Raw genomic sequence first — 23,417 nt, 5'->3', positions numbered from 1 at the left:
AGTTGTGGAGGCTAGATCACTGGAAGTATTTAAAGAGGAGGTAGACGGATTTTTGAAATATCGGGGAGTTGAGGGTTATGAGGAGCTGGCACGAAAGAGGAGTTGAGGCCTGTAGCAGATCAGCCATGATCTTATTGAATGGCAGGGCAGTCTTAAGGGGTTGAATGGCCTAGTCCTGCTCCTATTTCTTATGTTCTTAAATCCAACATACCATTAGATACAACAGGAAGGTAGATTGGATGGACTGTGGTTTTTGAGAGGTGAGATTTTTTATACTATTTGAATCTGCGTGGCGCATTTTCCCATTTCCTCTGCTGAGGCCACTGACAAAAGTGGGTATGCTTTTCACACAACAAATGTATCCCAGTAACTTGACCTAGTGGCCATTCCTCACATCAGTCTAGTTGCCAAGAATTAGTAGGCTGTGCAAGAATGGTGGGTCATCAAAGCCAATCCTGTTTCTGTCCTCAACATTTGTTTACTTTACAATTGGAAATACTGGACAGCAATCAGGTTTGGGAGCCCAGAATACTGTCTCCCACTGATATGCCAGAGACCAATTGTGATTATCCTATCATTGCTTTTATTTAAAAAATCAGCTATCCCAATCATGGACTGAACCTGGGACTTTGCTGATGTTCAAGCCTCAACTGTGCATCAGACAGAGTTTTTAAGGAGTTAAAGAATCTGCACTATTATTTTCAGAGGTTATATGTGAAAAAAAATCAAAGATTTTACTGTTGGTCTGCAGTACCATTCCTTCATCTATCTGCGGTGTAAAATATTTTGGCCAATCTATGTAACTTAAAACCTTAAAAAGAAAATCACAATAAAATTTTTTATGAGGATTTCACTTCATCATACTACAGGTTGCGGAAAATACTTGTAACATATTGCATTTCTGGACTGCAACAGAATAATGCATCAGTAAAAATTTATTTGCGAAATGCACAGCCTCTGCATTAGAAACATGACCATGAAGTTACGTGGAAGATTCAAATTTACAGCACTTCAGTTATGATTAATTATCTTAGACTTAAAACGGCGAAGCTAAGTTATTGTGACAAAAAACACACAAAAAAAAGTGAAGGATAAGGCCTCTAGAATCAGGTTTCTGATTCTCCCAAAATGTAAAAACAAAGTCTATATTTTTAGATTGACAACAAGGAATACTTCTTTCCTGCCCAGGCAGGTCTGAATGATGACTAAAATCATAACGTAGTTTCACTGTAACTCACATCCTTATTAACTAGTAAAACAGTCATTTAAAACTGGCAGGTTTCAGAGAAACGGTTCTGAAGAACCTGATTATTACAGTCCCTTGCAAATCAACTGCCTTGAAATTGAGAAACGCTAGTGAAGCCACAATACTGTTAGGGAGGGAGTTCCAGGATTTTGACTCAGCAACAGTGAGGAAACGGTGATAGTTCCAAGTCAGGTTGGTGAATGGTTTGGAGGGGAACTTCCAGGCGGTGGTGTTCCCATGTCTGCTGCCCTTGTCCTTCTAGATAGTATTGGTCGTGGGTTTGGAAGGTGCTGTCTAAGGAGGCTTGGTGAGCTCCTGCAGTGCATCTTGAAGATGATACACACTGCTGCCACTGTGTATCGGTGGTGGAGGGAGTGAATGTTTGTGAATGGGGTGCCAATCAAACGGGCTGCTTTATTCTGGATGGTGTCAAGCTTCTTGAGTGTTGTTGGAGATGCACTCATAAGACGTAGGAGCAGAAGTAGGCCATTCGGCCCATCAAGTCTGCTCCGCCATTCCATGAAATCATGGCTGATCTGATAGTCCTCAAAGCTTTCTTGCCTTTTTCCCATAACCCTCGATTCCCTTACTGATTAAAGATCTGTCTATCTCAGCCTTGAATATACTTAACAACCCAGCCTCTGCAGCCCTCAGTGGTAAAGAATTCCACAGACTTGACTACCCTCAGAGAAGAAATTCCTCCTTATCTCTGTTTTAAATGGGCACCCCCTTACTCTGAGATTATGCCCTCTGGTCCTAGACTCTCCCACAAGGGGAAACAACCTCTCAGCATCTACCCTGTCAAGTCCCCTAAGAATCTTACATGTTCCAATAAGATTGTCTTTCATTCTTCTAAACTCCAATGAATACAGGCCCAACCTATTCAAACTCTCCTCATAAGAAAATCCCTCCATCCCTGGGATCAACCTAGTGAATCTTCTCTGGACTGCCTCCAATGCCAGTATATCTTTCCTTAGATAAGGGGACCAAAATTGTTCACAGTTTTCTAGGTGCGGTCTAACTAAAGCCTTGTATAGTTTTAGCAAGACTTCCCTATTTTTATACTCCATTCCCTTTCAAATAAAGGCCCATAATCCATTGGCCTTACCTATTACCTACTGAACTTGTATGCTAGCTTTTTGGGATTCATGCACGAGGACCCCCAAATCCTCTGTGCTGTAGCTTTCTTCAGTCTTTCTCCATTTAAGTAATATTCAGCTCCTCTATTCTTCCTGCCAAAGTGCATAGCCTCACATTTTCCCACATTATATTCGATCTGCCACGTTTTTGCCCACTCACTTAACCTGTCTATTTCCCTCTGTAGACTCCTTGCGTCATTCTCACCACTTGCCTTCCCGCCTATTTTTGTGTCATCCGCAAACTTGGTGATAGTACATTCATTTCCCTCAACCAAGTCATTAATTTATATTGTAAATAATTGCGGCCCCAGCACTGATCCCTGTGGCACGCCACGAGTTACAGGTTGCCATCCTGGAAATGCCCCCCATATCTCAACTCTGTCTTCTATTAGGTAGTCAGTCCTCCATGCTAAGATACTACCCCCAACACCATGGGCTCTTATCTTATTAAGTAGCCTTATGTAAGTGGAGAGTTTCCAACACACTCCTGACTTGCGCCTTGCAGATGGTACACAGAACTTGGGGAGTCAGGAGGTGAGTTACTTGCTGCAGAATTCTTAGCCTCTGACCTGCTCTTGTAGCCACAGTTTTATATGGCTAGTGCAGTTCAGTTTCTGGTCAATGGTAACCCCAAGGATGTTGATAGTGGGGATTCAGCAATGCTAATGCCATTAGATGTCAAGGAACGATGGTTGAACATGGTTATTGCCTGGCGCGAATGTTACTTGCCACTTGTCAGCCCAAGCCTGGATATTGTCCAGGTCTCGCTGCATTTGGACATGGACTGCTTCACTGTCTGAGGAGCTGTTAATGGTGCTGAACATTGTTCACTGAAGACTGCACATCCCCGCTTCTGACCTTATGATAAAAGGAAGGTCTAGGACACTACCTTGAGGAACTCCTGCAGTGATGTCCTGGAGCTGAGCTGATTGACCTCCCACAACCACAGCCAACTTCCTTTGTGCTAGGTATGACTCCCACCAGCAGAGAGTTTTCTCCCTGATTCCTATTGACGTCAGTTTTGCTAGGGCTCCTTAATGCCATACTCGGTCAAATGCTGCCATGATAGGAACATAGGAACAGGAGAAGGCCATTCAGCCCATCGACCCTGTTCCGTCATTGAATACGATCATGGCTGATCGAACACGTCAAGGCCTTTTACCCGCACTATCCCCATAACCCTTTACGTTATTGTTAGTCAGAAATCTATCAATCTCTACCTTAAACATACTCAATGACTGAGCTTCAAGGCCCTCTGGGATAGAGAATTCCAAAGATTCACAACCCTCTGAGTAAAGAAATTTCTCCTCATCTCCTAAGTGGCTTCCCCCTTGTTTTGAAATTGTGGCCCCTGGTTCTAGACTCCCCAACCAGGGGAACGTCTTAGCTGCATCTACCCTGTCTATTCCTTTAAGTATTTTGTAGGTTTCAATGAGATCACCTCTCAATCTTCAAAACTCTAGAGAATACAGGCCCAGTTTCCCCAATCTCTCTTCATAAGACAGCCCTACCACCCCCAGAACAAGTCTGGTGAACCTTTGTTGCACTCTCTCTATGGCAATAATATCCTTTCTGAGGTAAAGGGACCAAAACTGCACAGGCTGCTCCAGGTGTGGTCTAACCAAGCTCTATACAATTGAAGCAAGACTTCACTACTGCTGTACTCAAATTCTCTTGCGATGTCAAGGGCAACTCTCACCTCAACTCCAGAGTTCAGCTCTTTGTCCATGTTTGAACCAAGACTGTAATGAGGTCAGGAGCTGAGTGGCCCTGGTGGAACCCAAACTGAGCATTAGTGAGCATGTTATTGCTAAACAAGTGCCACTTGATAGCACTGTTGATGACGCCTTCCATCACTTGATGATGGAGAGTAGTCTGATGGGGCGGTAATTGGCTGGGTTGCATTCGCCCTGTTTTTTGTATACAGAACGTACCTGGGCAATTTTCCAAAAAGCCGGTAGATGCCAGTGTTTTAGCTATACTGAAACAGCTTGGCTAGGGGTGTGGCAAGTTCTGGAGCACAAGTCTTCAGTACTATTGCTGGAATATTATCAGGGCCCATAGCCTTTGCAGTATCCAGTGCCTTCAGTCATTTCTTGATATCACGTGGAATGAATAGAATTGACTGAAGACTGGTATCTGTGATGCTGCGGACCGCTGGAGGAGGCCGAAATGCATCATCCACTTGGAACTTGTTGCAAATGTTTCAGCCTTATCTTTTGCACTGATGTGCTGGGCTCCCCCATCATTGAGGATGGGGATATTTGTGGAGCCTGTTCCTCCAATGAGTTGTTTTAATTGTCCACCACCATTCACGACTGAATGTGGCAGGACTGCAAAGCTTAGATCTGATCCATTGGTTGTGGAGTTGCTTAGCTCTGTCTATCACTTGCTGCTTATGCTGTTTGGCATGCAAATAGTCATGTGTTGTAGCTTCGCCAAGTTGACACCTTATTTTTAGGTATGCCTGGTGTTGCTCCTGGCATGACCTCCTGCACTCTTCATTGAACAAGGGTTGATCCTCTGGCTTGGTGGTAATGGTAGAGTCGGGGTTATGCTGGGCCATGAGGTTATAGATTGCGGCTGAGTACAATTCTGCTGCTGCTGATGGCCCACAGCATCTCATGGTTGCCCAGTCTTCCGATGCTAGATCTGTTCAAAATCTATCCCACTTAACACGGTAGTAGTGCCATACAACATGGAGGGTATCCTTAATGTGTGGCTTGTCCCATTCTGCAAGGCTGTAACTTCTCCCATCATCCTACCCTTCATAACCATGTAATTGCCTGGGAAAGGCAAAAAACATTAGCCAATGTAGGAAAATAGCTTTGGGAAATTCCTCTCCAACCTCCTCAAAGTCAGTTAAGCAGGGTCCAGGAGGCCATGGTGAGTTTGCAAACAAAATACAAATGGGACATATTATTAACAGACTCACAGTTAAGTAGATTTTTGTCAAAACGTTATAATTCAAATGCTTTGTATACAGCATTCTCGTTATAATTTTCTTAGTGATGCGAAAGCCTACCTCCATTACGGATCTCTGCTTCAATGAGATTTTGTTTCAAATCCTCGATTTCCTTCTTTAACTTTGCATTTTCAACCCGAAGCCTCTTTTCTTCTCTTTGGGAAGCCTGCAGGACTTAATTACCAAAAGATACAATATTTGAATTGGAAATATTCAGCACATACAAACCATTGAGTACAATGTAGCCTTTCTGACCAAGTTTCAATCTGCCTAACAAATCAACAAATAATTTACACAATAATTAGGACAGTTCTGAACACAAAATGTACATGCTAGCATATGGCAATTGGATTTTTCAAAAAGCGTATACCCATTAGGAAACAGGTTGATGCTATGCAAACTAATTTCACATAGTCAACAGATGAGATAACAGAGAAGAATTTCAGTTGGAATTTGTGCTGGATACGAATCCAGGCACCAAAGGTGAAAAGTCAGTGTCTAATATACTCCACCATTCAGCTCATCTTCCTATTGGCTGAACATAACAGCATTTTGGGAAAAAATCTCATTTGTTCTTTCACAGCTAAGTGCATGCAATTTCTTCCCTACCAAAAATAGCGATGCTTTAGACCTACAGACAGATTTTCCATTATAACATTTTAGTCAAAGTTGTACCAATTTGCTAGGACTGATTGATGTGAAAGGGTCAATTTGATAGTTCTTCCAAAAGTGTCCATTGATTACTGAATTTAGGCATCAGGACATTCTGTAATGGTACCCTACATGTTGCATAAAATAGTTATGACTGGGTTAATGATGAATTTCTGAGTTCTGGTCATGAATGTGATATTATGACAATTTTGGCTGAATTAGAGATGCATAAACATTGGGGGAGTGCAAATACACCACCTCAGTAGCAAATGTAAATGAGTTGCCAACTTCTAGAATGGAGCCTGTAGCAAGCAAAGAAGCGGCAATTATTTCCGAGAATATTGCTGTTGCTTCACTTCACATTACTAGAACTTCTCAGCCAATTGCCAATAGCAATTTTTGTCTCAACAGCTCTCCCACGCAAGGAAAATTTCTCTGCTCTAAAACAAAGACAGTAAGGCTCCCTGGCAGAACAGAATGCCTTGGCTTTTAATTTTGACAAATTATAGACTTGTTCAAGTCGTGACTTTTGTTTTTTTTTGATTCTCAGGAGAGGCAGCAGCCACCTGTCTTGTTCGACCTTAAACTTGTCTGCAATTCAATTATTTTTTTCAGTTAATAGCTGTGCCTTTGTCTGTGCAATTAAACATATAAATGCACAAGCCTGATGAACCGAGAAACCATTATTTAACAGACTTGTGGTTAAACAAAATACGCTGGTTTTGAATAATGTGATTGGAGATAAAATTGATAAGATAAAAAAGTACTCAATGTCACTGGTTAATTGATTATAGTACAGCATGTGATCATTGTAGTCTTCAAAGAAACAATTGTGTTTAAATCAGGCACTTAACCATTTTCAAAAAAACCGTCAGATGTAATAAATAATTATTTACTGTTTCTGGCCAAATAAATTGGACATTGTAGTTGAAATGCATATTAGCTGTATATGCTGGTGAGATGTTTATACCAGAAGGAAACTGAAAAACTTTAGTCTCAGTGTTCATTGAACACAATTCATTCAAAGGCTTGGTTATTTTGCCTACATTGTATTAAGTCTGTAGAAAATGGGCACCTAGCACTTGACCCTTACAGAAAAGTGCTACTTGTCTTGAAAATTAATTTAAGAGAGATAACCGAAGGGCACAGAATCATTTTGCAAAACTGCAAATATTGACGAGTATACTAACCAAGTAGATAGAAAAGTGCATCTTGAACCACATAATCTGAACAAAGTAATACACGTAGAATAGTTTGATTTATTTACATAATACATGATTACATCACAGCTCGCTGGAGCTGAAGTGTTTTCCAAGTTTGATGCATCCATTGATTAGGAGCCTACTGTTATGATGATAAAAGTTCATATCTGTGTACCTTTAATTCACCCTTTAGAACCCAGCTACTATCTTTGTATCACATCCAGAATATCCTGAAATGCATCAGTATATCATTCATTCATTGAATAATCATATACACACCTTAATTCTTTATGAATCCAGACAGCAGTGACAAGAAAGCATATGTATTATAGAAATTTAATGTCGGACATCCTGGCATTAATAGAAATTTAGAGTCAACAGGATTATGTACTAGTTTGTAGCTCTGACTCACTGCTTTCATAAGGTAGGATCAGGAAACAACTCTGCTTATCATTTCCTTTTCTGACAATTTGTGTTTCTGGTTATTTTTAACATGAACCACTTAACAAGGCAATAACGAGGGCATGGGTTTGGCATATTGGTCAAAACATTTCTTTTTCTTAGGCATTCCATTTGGTATCATTTTATGAACTTTTTTGTATTTTTTTAATATGTGAGTGATTTTGTAGTTTTAGTTGCATAGTTCTCTCATGTTATATGTCACATGCAGCCTCAATGCCAGCCTTCAGTTTTAAAGGATATATAATGGCATATTTCAACAGGACACAATCATTAGGAAAATTAATAGCCAGTGCAAATTGATAGATAGATGCACTGTATAAAACAGCCAAATACTGAAAACTGAATATGCAATGAAGACTCAAAATAAGTCTAAGTTACATAGTGTTTTGTTTGCTAACAATGAGGTTACCATCAAGTTGCTCAGTGAGCGAATTAACCCTTTCTTACCAAACTGCCAAGGAAGAAGCCAGACTACTTTGTACATTAAACACAACTTATTGGTTACAAATTATAACTTATCATTAAAGTTGGGTACATGAACACTTCATAAACATACATAAGTTTAATTAGCTATTTAGCAGCTCACCATCAAATCAGTAATGGTCAGAGCTACTTAAAATGAGTAGCAAAGATTACACAGGCATTACAGTAAATTAGTGTATTACTGTAAATCAGGACTAGCAGATGCTGGGTATTAATACAGAAATGTCCAGAGCCTGTTATAAACTGATGAGATTCCTTTGGAGTATTTTTTTTATTCTTTCATGGGATATGGGTGCCACTGGCAGGGCCAGCAACTGTCACCCATCATAAATTGCCCTTGAACTGAGTAGCTTACTAGGCCATTTCAGAGGCCAATTAAGAGTCCACCACATTGCTGTGGGTCTGGAGTCACATGTAGGGCAGACCAGGTAAGGATGGCAGATTTCCTTCACACTCAGCTTAAAGTTAAGTGACATCTTTCTTTGCAGCCGTCTGTTGCAACCTCAAAACTTATCTGGTGTTTTAATACTCATCCTAATATGCTAATATATGGCATCTTCCAGTGTCCGCTATGTACAGGATCCTACAGAACAAAGAACTGAAAAGCAGAGCGTTACTACTCTTACAAAGATAGAGAGTGAATGAGAGAGAGAGAGCACATGAGAGCTTGTTTCCCTGTAGACTGCCATAGATCAATGTTCCCTCTAAGCTGCAGAATTCTGCAAAAATCTGAAAAGTCCCGCACCACACAAGTCGGCCCCTTTAACACTCATGTGCAGCTGTGAAAATTTTTTTTAAAGGGGCGTATCCCCCGTGCCCTCCAAAATTTTAGAGGGTATGTTGCTACACACAGCTATTACAATATTAGACTACTCATTGTCTAACATTAATTGATATAGAGTGTGGTGTAGAACTGTATAATTTTTATATCTTGATTTTAAAAGGAAGTCTCCCCGCATTCACTTAATCAGGATGACACTGGTGCCAGAAGATCTCCACCACCCATACCCCCAACTTTTTGCAAATCAAACAGGATAACATGGAGTCCTATATTTGTCATTTCAATTGCTAGGAGCACATTTTTCCTCCCAGTAAGACAGACTTTATGCCTGCAATTTTATGAGTTTCCCTCACCCACTGATGATGCATTTCTAAAGTTATTTTTCCAATGCAAATGGAGGGAGGTGACATCTTTATGTTCCATTTGGCTTTCCAAGGTCTCATATGACCTGTCTATAATCTAAACACACACCTTTCTGGTGCAATTAACTTATAGGTTTTATAGTTTTAATTAGTTTATGGCCTTTTTCTTAGAAGAATGACCAGAAGCCTGGGTGATGGTTCGCTTCGATCGTGTTTGCAAAACACCTTCCTCAGTATTCAACAACTGAATTCCATTTTGTCTAGGCATCTTACAAGCATAAATGCTATTTTGGGGCATTTTCTTCTCGAAGCCTTTGGTATTGTTGTTAGAGACTCTCAACCCAAAGCTATACAGTCACAACACTACATAAAGTCTACATTGCCCTTTTTATCTATATTACACTCATGTAAGTAAGTGGGAAAGTGGTTTGTTTCAAAACAACAATTGTATAGCATACCAATCCAGTGATAAATCCTCTACTGCCTCCTGGGAAAAATTATAACTGATGTTCCTTAGATTGATCTAACAAGAAAAAAATCTGGCACCAGAATGACATCAATGCCAATTAGTTATGGGCAATCTTGTACTGGGTCTCAAACAACTAGAAACTAGATGCCGACTGCCAAAAGTTTGTTTTGCTCAGGAGTATTAATCATTTCAGACTTAATTACATAATTCTTGGCTACATTTGTAGCTAGGACCTAGAACAGGTCAGATCCCTAACGAACACACATTTAAGAACAAATTAATGTCCTACATTGGGCCAAATATATAAAGGTCTTATTTTTCTTCTTTCAGTTTCCTTTCCTATGGTTGGAAATTGAAAGCAGCAACTCTTTCTGGTGTACAGTTCTACAGGTAGCAACCACCTTCCGGCACCTCAGCAAAGTCATTTTGAGGCATGAGGTTAGACAACTAATGTTGGTACTCTAAACAAACAGGGAAACATCATAGCCAAGCCTGTCCTCACTTGATGTACACAGAAACACACATAATTGCATAGCAATTAGAAGGGGGAAACTCTAGTCAATTTCCCACTTCTTGGAGTCCTATGTGGACATGAGCTGAGCTTCTGATCCTGTGTCCTCTACATCAGCAAGGCTGCCTACCTCCAGCACCACAATGTCGCCCAACTCGACTCCTGCCTCAGCTCATCTGCCGTTGAAGCCCTCACCCATGCCTCTGTTAACTCTAGGCTTGATTATTCTAATGTTCTCCTGACCAGTCTCCCACCTGGCACCAACAGATAGCTTAAGCTCATCCGAAATTCTGCTGCTCGTATCATAACTTGCACCAAGTTCTGTTCGCCATCACCATTGTATTCACTAACTTACATTGACTTCAGGTTCGGCAGCACCTCAAAATTGCAATTCTCAACCTTGTTTTCAAATCCTCAATGGTCTTTCCTCTCCTTCTCTCTGTAACTACTTCCTGGCCTACAAACCTCTGAAATCTCTGTGTTCCTTCAATTCTGACCTCATGGCATTCCCAAATTTCATCACTCCGTCATTGGCGGGCAGGCTTACAGTGGCTGGAATTCCCTCGCTAAATATCACTGGCTCTCCCACCTCCTCAGAGGTTTAAAACCCACCTCTTTGACCAAATTTTTGGTCACCTGTCCTAAAATCACCTTATGTGGCTTCATGCCAGATTCTGTTTTAAAACAAAACAAAAACAGAATTACCTGGAAAAACTCAGCAGGTCTGGCAGCATCGGTGGAGAAGAAAAGAGTTGACGTTTCGAGTCCACATGACCTTTCAACAGAACTGAGTGTAGTTAGGAGAGGGGTGAAATATAAGCTGGTTTAAGGTGGGGGGCGGGGGGAGAGAAGTTGAGGGTGGGGTGGTTGTAGGGACAAGCAAGCAGTGATAGGAGCAGATAATCAAAAGATGTCACAGACAAAAGGATCAAAGAGGTGTTGAAGGTGGTGATATTATCTAAGAAAAGTGCTAATTAAGAATGGATGGCAGGACACTCAAGGTACAGCTCTAGTGGGGGTGGGATGGAAAGACTGACAAGATATTAGTTCTAGATTTAAAAATAATGGAAATAGGTGGGAAAAGAAAAATCTATATAAATTATTGAAAAAAACAAAAGGGAGGGGGAAGAAATGGGGTGGAGATGGGGGGAGGGAGTTTAAGATCTAAAGTTGTTGAATTCAATATTCAGCCCGGAAAGCTGTAAAGTGCCTAGTCGGAAGATGAGGTGCTGTTCCTCCAGTTTGCGTTGGGCATCACTCGAACAATGCAGCAAACCAAGGACAGACATGTGGGCAAGAGAGCAGGGTGGAGTGTTAAAATGGCAAGCGACAGGGAGGTTTGGGTCTTTCTTGCGGACAGACCGCAGGTTTTCTGCAAAGCGGTCGCCCAGTTTGCGTTTGGTCTCTCCAATGAAGAGGAGACCGCATTGGGAGCAACGAATGCAGTAGACTAAGTTGAGGGAAATGCAAGTGAAATGCTGCTTCACTTGAAAGGAGTGTTTGGGCACTTGGACGGTGAGGAGAGAGGAGGTGAAGGGGCAGGTGTTGCATCTTCTGCGTGGGCATGGGGAGGTGCCATAGGTGGGGGTTGAGGAGTAGGGGGTGATGGAGGAGTGGACCAGGGTGTCCCGGAGGGAACGATCCCTATGGAATGTCGCCAGGGGGGTGAAGGGAAGATGTGTTTGATGGTGGCATCATGCTGGAGTTGGCGGAAATGGCGGAGGATGATCCTTTGAATGCGGAGGCTGGTGGGGTGATAAGTGAGGACAAGGGGGACCCTATCATGTTTCTGGGAGGGAGGAGAAGGCATGAGGGCGGATGCGCAGGAGATGGGCCAGACACGGTTGAGGGCCTTGTCAACGACCGTGGGTGGAAAACCTCGGTTAAAGAAGAAGGAGGACATGTCAGAGGAACTGTTTTTGAAGGTAGCGTCATCAGAACAGATGTGACGGAGGCGAAGGAACTGAGAGAATGGGATGGAGTCCTTACAGGAAGCGGGGTGTGAGGAGCTGAAGTCGAGGTAGCTGTGGGAGTCGGTAGGCTTGTAATGGATATTGGTGGACAGTCTATCATCAGAAATTGAGACAGAGAGGTCAAGGAAGGGAAGAGAAGTGTCAGAGATGGACCATGTGAAAATGATGGAGGGGTGAAGATTGGAAGCAAAATTAATACATTTTTCCAGGTCCCGACGAGAGCATGAAGCAGCACCGAAGTAATCATCGATGTACCGGAGAAAGAGTTGTGGGAGGGGGCCGGAGTAGGACTGGAACAAAGAATGTTCCACATATCCCATAAAGAGACAGGCATAGCTGGGGCCCATGCGGGTACCCATAGCCACACCTTTTATTTGGAGGAAGTGAGAGGAGTTAAAGGAGAAATTGTTCAGTGTGAGAACAAGTTCAGCCAGACGGAGGAGAGTAGTGGTGGATGGGGATTGTTCGGGCCTCTGTTCAAGGAAGAAGCTAAGGGCCCTCAGACCATCCTGGTGGGGGATGGAGGTGTAGAGGGATTGGACATCCATGGTGAAGAGGAAGCGGTTGGGGCCAGGGAACTGGAAATTGTTGATGTGACGTAAGGTGTCAGAGGAATCACGGATGTAGGTGGGAAGGGACTGGACAAGGGGAGAGAGAAGGGAGTCAAGATAACAAGAAATGAGTTCCGTGGGGCAGGAACAGGCTGACACGATCGGTCTGCCAGGACAGTTCTGTTTGTGGATTTTGGGTAGGAGTTAGAAGCGGGCCGTCCGAGGTTGGGCAACTATCAGGTTGGAAGCTGTGGGAGGAAGATCTCCAGAGGAGATGAGGTCAGTGACAGTCCTGGAAACAATGGCTTGATGTTCCGTGGTGGGGTCATGGTCCAGGGAGAGGTAGGAGGAAGTGTCTGCGAGTTGACGTTTTTAAAACACTCTGTTTTAAAACACTCTGATGAAGCACCTTGGGTCATTTTACTGCATTATAGGTGCTACATTAAAGTAAACGGTTGCTGCTCTTAGCTCAGGTTTATTGAGAACAATTGTACTGTTGTCCCACTGACTGACTGCCTCCACACAGATCAGGGATTGAACTTCCTTTAAAACAGAACTCTAAAGCCGCTTTTGGAGAGAATAGTTATTGCAGCAGTAAATGCGATATGCCTTTAGCTCAAATATTCTAAATTCACTATCAGCACTATGCAATTCAAAGAATAAATACAAATTTTAAAAAGGTTTAGGACATGCAGTATTTTAATATGGAAAGGAAAAAATTCCCAAGCGTACCAGAAAACCTATTAGAGGGTTCCTGGTATTAGTGTTCTTAACCCCCCCAAACAAGTCAATTTGAATTAGAAGACATGAGGACTACTCTTGATTGGACAATTAATTCAATATTCATAGGAAGGTTAACAGGTTGGCATGGTATTTTTTTGTTGTAAGCATGCCTCCTGTTGGCTGACCATACGGAACTCAACAGTTGCAAAAGACTATGATTTGGACAATCATATTCATTCAGCTGCTGTGAGGGACTAAGACCTCACCCTGTATATTTTTATATCCTCATTGCTATTTCGGAAATTTTAAAACGGAACAAGATCCTTAAAACGGCTGAACCTATGTGACTCCTGAACAAAAGAAGCCATGTTGCAATTTCAGGGGAACACTCACCTTGTTATGTCTGAGCAGCCATTAATGACTGCGCAGCCCAACTTGAAACAAAGCCATACAAAGGCAATTTGCATTTAATAACCCAGGTTGGCCAGAAGGAGACAGATGGGCAGCTAAGACAACAGGCTCCACAACCTTTCTTTCAATTCGTAATGGCTGAGGCATTTGCAATCTTCGAAACCCAGCCACATTCTAACTGATGGATACATGTCCTTTGTTGGAGATCGGGCGGAGAGATGGGGGTCATGTGACATAGGCCTCTGGCTTATTTAACAAGTTAATGTTGCCTTGCTGAGCTGTCTAGCTCAGTTTGCTCTTTATCATCTGACTAGCAGCCTCACAGACAAGGACCTCTGCCCAGGTGGAACACCTGGCTCCATTTATACTGCCTCTGCTGGAAATTCTGTACCATCAGCTACAAATGATCAAATGATTCCTCCTTGCATGCCTATCTCATCGTGTGAAGTCAACACCATTGGAAAAGTGAATTATACTGCTTCGTTTTTTGGCCCGTCGATCTCCGTGCAGGAATACTTCATTAGACTTTGATTCTGAACTCTGGAACCCATGTGAAACAATATCTACTTTCTGTGGTCTCTGTACTGTAAATCTTCTTTTCCCTATCCCTCTTTTATTATATGAATGCAAGGGAGTGACGTCACGATCCTCCTTTTCAGGTTTCGAGTGGGTGCAAATAAACTAACCCTTTGAGTTCATCCTATCTCAAGTTTGCTATGGGGTTATTAATAGAAAATTGGATCACACCAAAACCAAGGGGTTGGGAAATACATCACCCCTAATAAAGAGGGAAACAAATCAAAACACTTTTCTGTTTACGGATGGGTGGTGAGAGGAGAAATTAGTGCTGTTTAAATTAACCCCCCTCCTTTCTGTAACACTGCCAATGCACAAAGTGGAATGGGGAATTATTTCAGACATTGCTAACTAAGAAAATCCATGGGGAAAGGACAACATAAGGATGTGTAAATAAACCAGCACAACATTCCAAACTTACTTGCTTTCTCTTTAAGTAAGGCCACCTGCTGCTTGAGATATTCAATAACTTGGTCAGCCTCTATAGCTCTCTGCTCCAGCCGGTTTAATAGAGCACGATCGTTAGACATCCTTATCAGTTGCCGAACTAGAAACCTAAGAGGAAAAAGAATAAGCAGTTACCCATCATTGTTCGCATAAATGCCATGCATTACATTTTTGAAAAAAATGTCTGGAAACGCAAGTTTTGTAGGAGCCAAATGTCACTAGAACAAGTTTGCTTCATTGCTTTACAGAACAAATGAGGATGAACAGAACAACTCTGGATAATCCTTTTTATCATGGTGTCAACATGCTTTTTAGGAACATTCAGTGACTTTTCTGGTGTAACTTGGAGCAGTAAAGAGACAGAATTCATTGCTACTGCTTCACATCTTTCTTAGGCTAAGTATGCTTTCAGGCTCCTGTACTTTTTGGATAACAAAATCCTAAATAAAGGTGATTAAAGCAGGCAGAAATAGAAGAAGTCTACACCTACTGCAATAGTTTATGTGAATAATAGCCACCTGCGTAGCATTTCAGAAAACATCCAGAACTCTCACTGGAGCCACGTGAGGGATCATTGACCTCAGGAGAGGAGAAGATCACGAGGAAGAAAATTAACAGAAAAATGATGGGGCAAGGGAAAATCTATTACTCCATAAGAATGAAAGATGAAACCTATTGAAGTACAAGTACATAACTGCTTTAATTCTAAATTGTAAAGGAGGGTTGTTTTATTGAAATAAAAGCAAAATACTGTGGATGCTGGAAATCTTAAATAAGAACAGAAAATGCTGGAAAAACTCTGCAGGTCTGGCAGCATCTGTGCAGAGAGAAACAGAGTTAATGTTTCAAATTCATATGACTCTTCTTCAGAGCTGAAGAGTCATACGGACTCAAAACGTTAACTCTATTTCTCTCTCCACAGATGCTGCCAGACCGGCTGAGCTTTTCCAGCATTTTCTGCTTTATTGAAAGTTTGATGCAATATGTACTTTGATTTGAATCGTGCCCCTGCTTAGAGCAAAATGTGGCATTTTGATCTGTGTGAGAGAATTTCAAACACAAAAATTAATAAGTAAATAACAGAAGTTGCTAGTCATGCAGTCAACACACACTTGGGAACAACTACAAAATTAAGCACCTTCAAGTAAAACTTTAAAACTAATTGAAACATTTTGCCCTCTCAGAATAGCAAATACACAACAGATTCTCATTAGAATCATAGAATGGTTACAGCTCAGACCATTCAACCCATTGCGTCTGTGCTGGCTCTCTGCAAGAGCAATGCACTCAGTGCCACTCACCTGTCTTTTCCCTGCAGCCCTGCAAACTTGAGTTAGTTGATACTTTTTAAAACAAACTATGATGAATAGTTACTGGATTAAAGGCTATAAAAATAAATCAGGGTAACAAATGTATTCTGATATCCCAGAATACTTGCTTCAATGGCTTCATCACCATGGAGAAATCTCAGTTTTATCTTGCAAACTACAATCTTGTCCCAGACCTCTTTCCTCTCAGTCTTGTGTTACCTCCCAAATCTGTGCCATCTTTCCTCTAATTGCATGTCTAAACCTCTCCAATCAGTTCTCTGTCACTGCCAAAGCACCAAATGACCCAAATCAAAGTCACAAATGACATTCTCTGTGATTGTTGCATTATTCTTCCTCAAACTGTCTGCAGCTTCTGAAATGCTCAACCACAGCATCCACCTTCAATGCGTCTCAATTGTCCAGCTTGGTGAGATTTTTCTACATTAAATGTTGCCTATTTTCAGTGGTCTTACTTGTTCGCCTCTTGTCAGAGGACAAAAGAAAGGAATATTCTAGACAGCACAAATTGCATATAGAACCATAGAATGATGCAGCGCAATTTGGTCCATTATGCCTGTACCAGTTCTTTAGCAGAGCTATCAAATTAATCCCACTCCTCTTTCCCAGTAACCCTTTTAAATTTTTCCCTTCAAATCTTTACCCAATTATTTTTTAAATGTTACCATTGAATTTGCTTTTACCACACTTTCAAGCAGTACATTCATAACGTACTAACTCGCTGTGTAAAAAAATTTTTCATTTTGCCTTGTTTTTTTTCTGCCAATCCCTTAAATTAGTTTCCCCTGGTTACCTACCCTCTGCATTTTGATCTCTTCTATCAAAGTCCCTTTTAACCTCTGCTGTAAGAAGAAAACTTCAGCTTCTTCAGATAACTGAAGTTCCTTATCCCCAGTACCACTCTAGTAAGCCTCTTCTGTACTCTCTCCAAAGCCTTGGCATCTTTCCAAAGCAGTGGCGGCCAGAATTGAACACAATACTCCAGCTGAGGCCTAACCAATGTTTTCTAAAGGTTTATCTTAATTTCCTTGCTTTTGCACTCTATACCTTGAACAATAAAGCCAACGATCCCATTTGCTTTTTTTCAAAAAAGAGCTTACTGAACTTAGATTTGTGCACATAACCGATCTGTTCCCATGCCCCTTTTAAAATTATACTATTTAGTTCATATTGTCTCTAATCCTTCCTACCAAAACATATTACTCTCACTTTTCTCCATTAAATTTTATCTGCCATGTGTCTGCCCATTTTATCAGTCTATATCCTTCTGAAGTATATTACTATCCTCATTAGTAATGAGGATTGCTAATTTCTGTGCTTCATATTATCTGCAAACTTTAAAATTATACACTGTACAGATTCATTCAAGGGCAATTAAGGATGGGCAATAAATGCTGGCCAAGCCAACAATGCCCACATCCCATGAATGAATAAAAAAAGGACATTGAGGGAGAGTTAACTGATATATACAAGATTATCACAGGTTTCGATAAAGTAGGCAAAGAAAGGCTGTTCCCATTAGCTGATCATATAAGGACTGGGGGACACAGATTTGAAGTTTGAGCAAGAGTTCTGGGCATTATGAGGATGATGAATGATTTCAAAATAAAATTGTATGGACACTTAAAGGAAATAAATTTGCAGGGCTATGGGGATGTGCAGGGGAATGGGACTGATTGGGTTGCTCCACAGAATGCCGGCCTGGACACGATGGGCTGAATAGACTCTTTCTATGCCGTAATGATTCTCTGACTCTTTGCTTTCTTATGGAGCAGGGTTGGTCAACTTTTCAAAATTAGAGCCAGTAAACAAAACTGTATACTGGCAAAGCACTATAAAAATGGGACTTCACAAATACATAGAAATTACAAAAAAAACAGGGTATTCAACCCACCAATGGCTTTGTCAGTTATCCTTCACATGACCAGTAGTCTTAATCCAGTCCTCATACCCCAGTTATCCCTCTTTCTTCCAACCACCTATTCAACCTATCTGTAACAAATGACATGATCTCCATTTCAATTGCTAACTCTAGCATTGCATTCTACATATTCACAATCCTGTGTAAATGAAACCTCTCATGCTCTGTTCTAAATCTTTACAGGCATTCATAAATTGAGCTTGTTTTATGTCAATGAGAAAAGGTAACAATGTGTATCGTGGTTCGGGGTGGGGGGGGGGGGGGGGGGGGGGGGGGGGGGTGGTCACAGTCAAAGTCTTATTAACTTACCTTATTGCGGGGAAATGGTCCCAAGCTGATTCAGAGTCAGCTCTATCGCTTGCTGCACTGAGCTCCCTACTGCACTACGTTGCACTTTTGTCCACCTCGTTCCCTTGCTATAATGGCACACTTCAGAGAGAAAAGCTACACAAGGCTGCAAGTTTAGCAACCAAGACTCAGCACTTTTCCTTTCATTAATTAACAGGCACGGTGAGAGAGTTACCGAATCCTCATGAGCAAAAGTGCTTCTGGAATTTATCGAGCACTATTTATTTTGCCTCTTTTAAAACCAACAATATGCAGCAATATAAAAGTTTAAGGCGTAAACTTTACACACAAATATTTTTTGTTCTTATGTCCTGGTATCTGCAGCACAGTAGGGGGCTGCTGTGGTTAAAAATGTCTGACTTCCCCCAAGTCCACTGTAGATTTGTAACCATGAATCCTAGTAAATATCAGATATTCATTTCATGTAACAATGGACTGGGGTGGGTTATTACCATCTCATCTCACTTCATCATTTCCTTTATGTTATTTTGGATTTTTGGGGTCATATCCCCACAACCAGGTAAATTCTGGAAACTAAGACTGTCCCTCAATCTGAGGGAGGCATTGTAATCTGTACTTTTTAAAGTTGATGTTAGCATTTACAGTATTTTTCATGACCTCAGAACCTTACAAAATGTTTTACAGCCGATTAAGTATTCTTTAAAAATTGCTATAACTGTAGGCAACATTGTTATTAATTTGCACACAGCAAGATTCCACAAACAGCAATGAAATAAGTGAACAGTTAGTATGTTTTTGATAAAGAAATATCTTGAAAAGCATATGTGTCTTTCAATGAGCTTTTATGTGACTTCTACAATCAGGAAAGCTATCATGGATTGAAATAACCAAAGCACATCTATTCAGGAGAGGAAATTAACATCTGAAGTTAAGCAAATAGCATTTATATGGTCCTGAGAGAAGGAAAGCAAGTGCAAACACAATGCACACAAACAGCTTTGTTCTCCCAGTGCTTAATTAATATATTAAGAGGGCATCTAATCTGGCACATGCCGTTTAAAGCTTTAAGGTTTAAGGAAATCCAGCCAATTTCCAAATACTTTTCAAATGCACTTCACACCAGGCTAGTTGTACTGAGCCAGTGTTAAGCTCATGTGATGTCAGACTTCCTCTTGAGATGTGTCCATGTGTTCCTATTACAGATGTACTTAACAAAATATTTATTCTTTCATGGGATGTGGGCATTGCTGGCAAGGCCAGCATTTGTTGCCCATCCCTAAATATGAATGATAACTTAACACAAGTGCAGAAATATTACTATCATCACAAAGAAACTTTAAAAAGAAAATTAAACTTTAAAAAGGTAGTTATGATTGCATAACAACTCTCTATCTTTCAAACTGAAGCACTTCAGATGATGTAGATGTTTTCCCCTTCAGACAATTTGGAATTTGAACCTATATCTAAATTTGCTACATATGAAGACTAACACAAAAATTATGCATAAATTGGACTTCAACACTACAACGCAGTAGGTGCAATGCTGATTTTGATCAAGCTGTCAAAAAGTTGGAAGATCTATGGCTCTATTAATAACAAGTTGAATGATTTTGTAATGTTAGAAGAGGAGAGTAACAAACCTTTTGACAATAAAAAGAGAATAAAGTGCACCTTGAAAGGTAGATCCAATCAACTGTTAAGGGCAGGATACAGTTTTATTTTCCAACTACCACATGTGCTACAGATCAGCTCAGATTGTTAGGCAAATGCTCATGGTTCTGTATTTTTTTGCTCATGGTTCTGCATTTTGTTTTCATCCTAGGATTAAAAAAATTAAACCTAAGTTAAAATTTAGAGCAAAAAGTTTGCTATAACCTGTACTAAAGGATTTAGTATTTAATCATTAGTTTTATATAGTATAGAAGGGAAATTTGATAGGAAAGTCAGGACACCAAATTGGATGGCCTCTGCGCCAGTTTTCTGAATTTACATTCCTATAGAACACTGCTCTGTACCAGGAGCTTCATCCCAAGATAAATTTAAATAAATCTAATAGAGAAGAATTCAAGTGCAGTTTAAAGACAGACAACCAACTGTAAAAAGATATTGAAACATAAGATTTCAAGAAATTGAACTGATTGGCAAACTTGACAATCATCGAGATAGGCAAAATATAAAAATCAACTAACAAAAAGGAAAAATTTGGGTTGTTTTTGTTAGAACAGAGGAGGTTACAAGGCTATTTGATAGAAATTTAAAGTATGAAGCAAAAGGCCAGAGTAAATTGGAATTGACTGCTGGCGGTGCTTGAGGTATCTAGAACAAGGGGATGTAGAGATAAGATTAAATATAAGAGTATTAGGACAAATTGGGAGAAAGCCTGAGTGTACTAGAGGCAGTGAATGAAGCACAAGCAATTCCAATATTTAACTATAGGTTAGATAGGTAGTTGAAGAGGAGTTATGCAAATTGGGTAGGCTCATGAGATTAGGACTGCTGTTCATGGGACACTGCACTGGTTGTGAAGCACTTAGGGACATCCTGAATAAGTGATTTGACCTTAAGTAGAGACAAGTCTTTCTCTCTTTGATACCAGGTTCAGCATGGCATAAAATCATAAAACACAGGAGGCCAATTTGCCCATCCTGTCTGTGCTGGCTCTTTGAGCTAGCCAGGCAGTCTCGTGCCCATGATCTTTCCTCATAGCCCTGCAACATTTTCTTTTTCCAAGTATTTATCCAATTCCCTTTTGAAGTCAGCACTGAATCTGTTTCCGCCACCCTTTCAGTCAATTCATCTCATCATAACTCACTGTGGAAAAAAAAAGCTACTAATCTCTCTGATCTTTTGCAAATTATTTAAAACTTGCATCTTTTGTTTACCAACTCTCCTGCAAGTTTCACTCTATTTACCCTATCAAAACTCCAGAAATTTTTTTAACACCTCTGTTGAATCTCCTTTAAAAGTCCTCCGCTCTGAGGAGAACAATTTCAGCTTCTCTTGTTTTTCCACATGGTAGAAGTGCCTCATTCCTCGTACCATTCTAGTAAATCTGGATGTGCCCATTGTTGCTGCAGCTTACTCAATTCTACCCTGTGCCTAGCACTGGATGACCAGACTGCTGGCTTGAGTAAGAAGACACGATTTTAATCTGATGATCGTGATCTTACAACCATGTATGCCAGGAAGGGCACTTGGGTGTAATATGCACGACACAGGCACAGAAGCCCATGGGGTTAGTTTTGTTCTATTTCTGAAGGTTTGGGGGGAGCAGAACTGTTTTTCCAAGCTCCATAAAAATCAACCTAGGCTGCTGTCTCCTCCCCCAAGATCCGCTCCCAAAGTATGGTACAATGGCAGTGAAAGACAGGTTAACAGTTCAGATATGGCTCTTTCTCTGAAATCAGTTCTAATGAGGAGTTACACTGGAAACTTAAAATATGAACACAGCAAAATAAATGATCTCACTGTAGGTCTTTTGAAGAGTTAACATATTATGACTTACATCATATTTTGTCATCTATTTAGAAAAACAGCTCAAGGAGTATTTTTTAAAAAATGTCAAGTCAAACCCAAATCAGAACATAGGAGGGGTGGCCAAAAAGTTGGTAGAGCATCATAAAGGAGGGGGGAAAGGAAGAGACAAAGGGGTTTGAAGAAGGAATTCCTAAGTGGAGCTGAAGACATGGCCACCAATAACGGGCAAAAGGCAGGGATGCACAAGAGGCCAGAGTGAAAGGAATGGAGAATTGGTTGAGTATTGGTCAGGTTGGTTGAGGCTGGAGAGGGATGAGACAGTTAGGAAAAGCAGGACTATGGAGAGATTTAAACCCAAAGAGAATTTTAAGTTGGAGGCATTGGGGGACTGGGAGCAAATAAAGGTCACCAAAGCCAGAGTGATAGTAAATGAAAATTGGTGCGACATAGCATATGGAGAGCAGAGTTTCAGAGCAGCTGAAGTACAGAGGGTAGAGGATGGGAGGCCAACCAGAAGAGCATTGGAGTAATTGAATTTAGACTTGACAAAGGCATTGATGAGGGCTTCAGAAGTGATTGACTACGGTAAGGATGGAGGCAGGTGATATTATGGATACCATCAGGGAGTTGTGGGCAAGATGAACATGGATTTAAAAGGCAACAAGATGTTTAAGGACATTGAAGGTGGTTGGATATGGGGTAGCAGTTAGCAGGGACATATTTCTCAAGATTGTGATAACTGTATGAAGCCCTTAAAGAGTTCCGAAAGAAAATTGATAGTCTGGTAAGTTAAGGCTATTATTTTCACTGGAGCCGGGCTCATGTGAAGGATAAGCACCAGTTCAGGCTGCTTGATCCAAATGGCCAATTTCAGTGTTATAATTTCTATGTAATCAATGAAAACAAGGAACAGTAGAACTATTTTGTGTTAAAATAAAAGACGCTATTGCAACATATACAGTTAAGATTAAAATTAACCAATCTGAATCAAATCCTTTGATTCTCTTGAAATGTCTTGTTTTGTGGTTTGAAAGGGGAAAGAATGGAAGTATTCAGGGCAGACCACAAACAATGGGAAATTTGAAATGTTATGGTACAACAGACCAGGGCTTATATATATTTTTAAAAAACTATACATGTAGAGTGGTGTTCGTGACTTATAAACATTGATACACACCCTACAATTTTCTTTGCAGGAGATAGTTTTCATGCTGTAACAAACGCTAATTTTTTGCCATGTAGAAATTTGAAATTTCAAGAAAATAAGCATTTTGCTCAAAATTTGAACCAGATGTTCAGTCCACGCATAAAATGTGCCATAATCGTAACAAAAGAAAAAATCTGCAAATGTTCAAAATCAGAAATAAAAAGAAAATACTAGAAATACAAAGGTCAGTATGCACCTGTAAAAATGGTTTTTTATTCATTCA

The 23,417-nt window shown here is 40.6% G+C and overlaps 1 protein-coding gene across 5 annotated transcripts in view; it reads right to left on the bottom strand.

Annotated features, from left to right (window-relative positions):
* The window catches only part of aimp1a (aminoacyl tRNA synthetase complex interacting multifunctional protein 1a), a 61,852-nt gene that overhangs the window by 26,391 nt on the left and 12,044 nt on the right, over window positions 1-23,417 (bottom strand). For 3 of the 5 annotated variants that reach the window (XM_078531951.1, XM_078532018.1, XM_078532099.1), the window contains exons 2-3: window positions 14,927-15,060; window positions 5,411-5,524 (exon numbers count right to left, since the gene is read on the bottom strand). In XM_078531951.1, coding sequence (XP_078388077.1) covers window positions 5,411-5,524; window positions 14,927-15,060 — 248 coding nt within the window. Of the gene's footprint in view, window positions 1-5,410; window positions 5,525-14,926; window positions 15,061-18,174; window positions 18,264-20,150; window positions 20,289-23,417 lie in introns of those variants that run through there. The other 2 variants (XM_078532178.1, XM_078532186.1) reach the window with 2 other exon arrangements.

This window comes from Cetorhinus maximus, chromosome 1 (assembly GCF_964194155.1).
Source record: "Cetorhinus maximus chromosome 1, sCetMax3.hap1.1, whole genome shotgun sequence".
Taxonomy (NCBI): Eukaryota; Metazoa; Chordata; class Chondrichthyes; order Lamniformes; family Cetorhinidae; genus Cetorhinus; species Cetorhinus maximus.
This window is presented reverse-complemented; position numbering and strand designations above follow the sequence as displayed.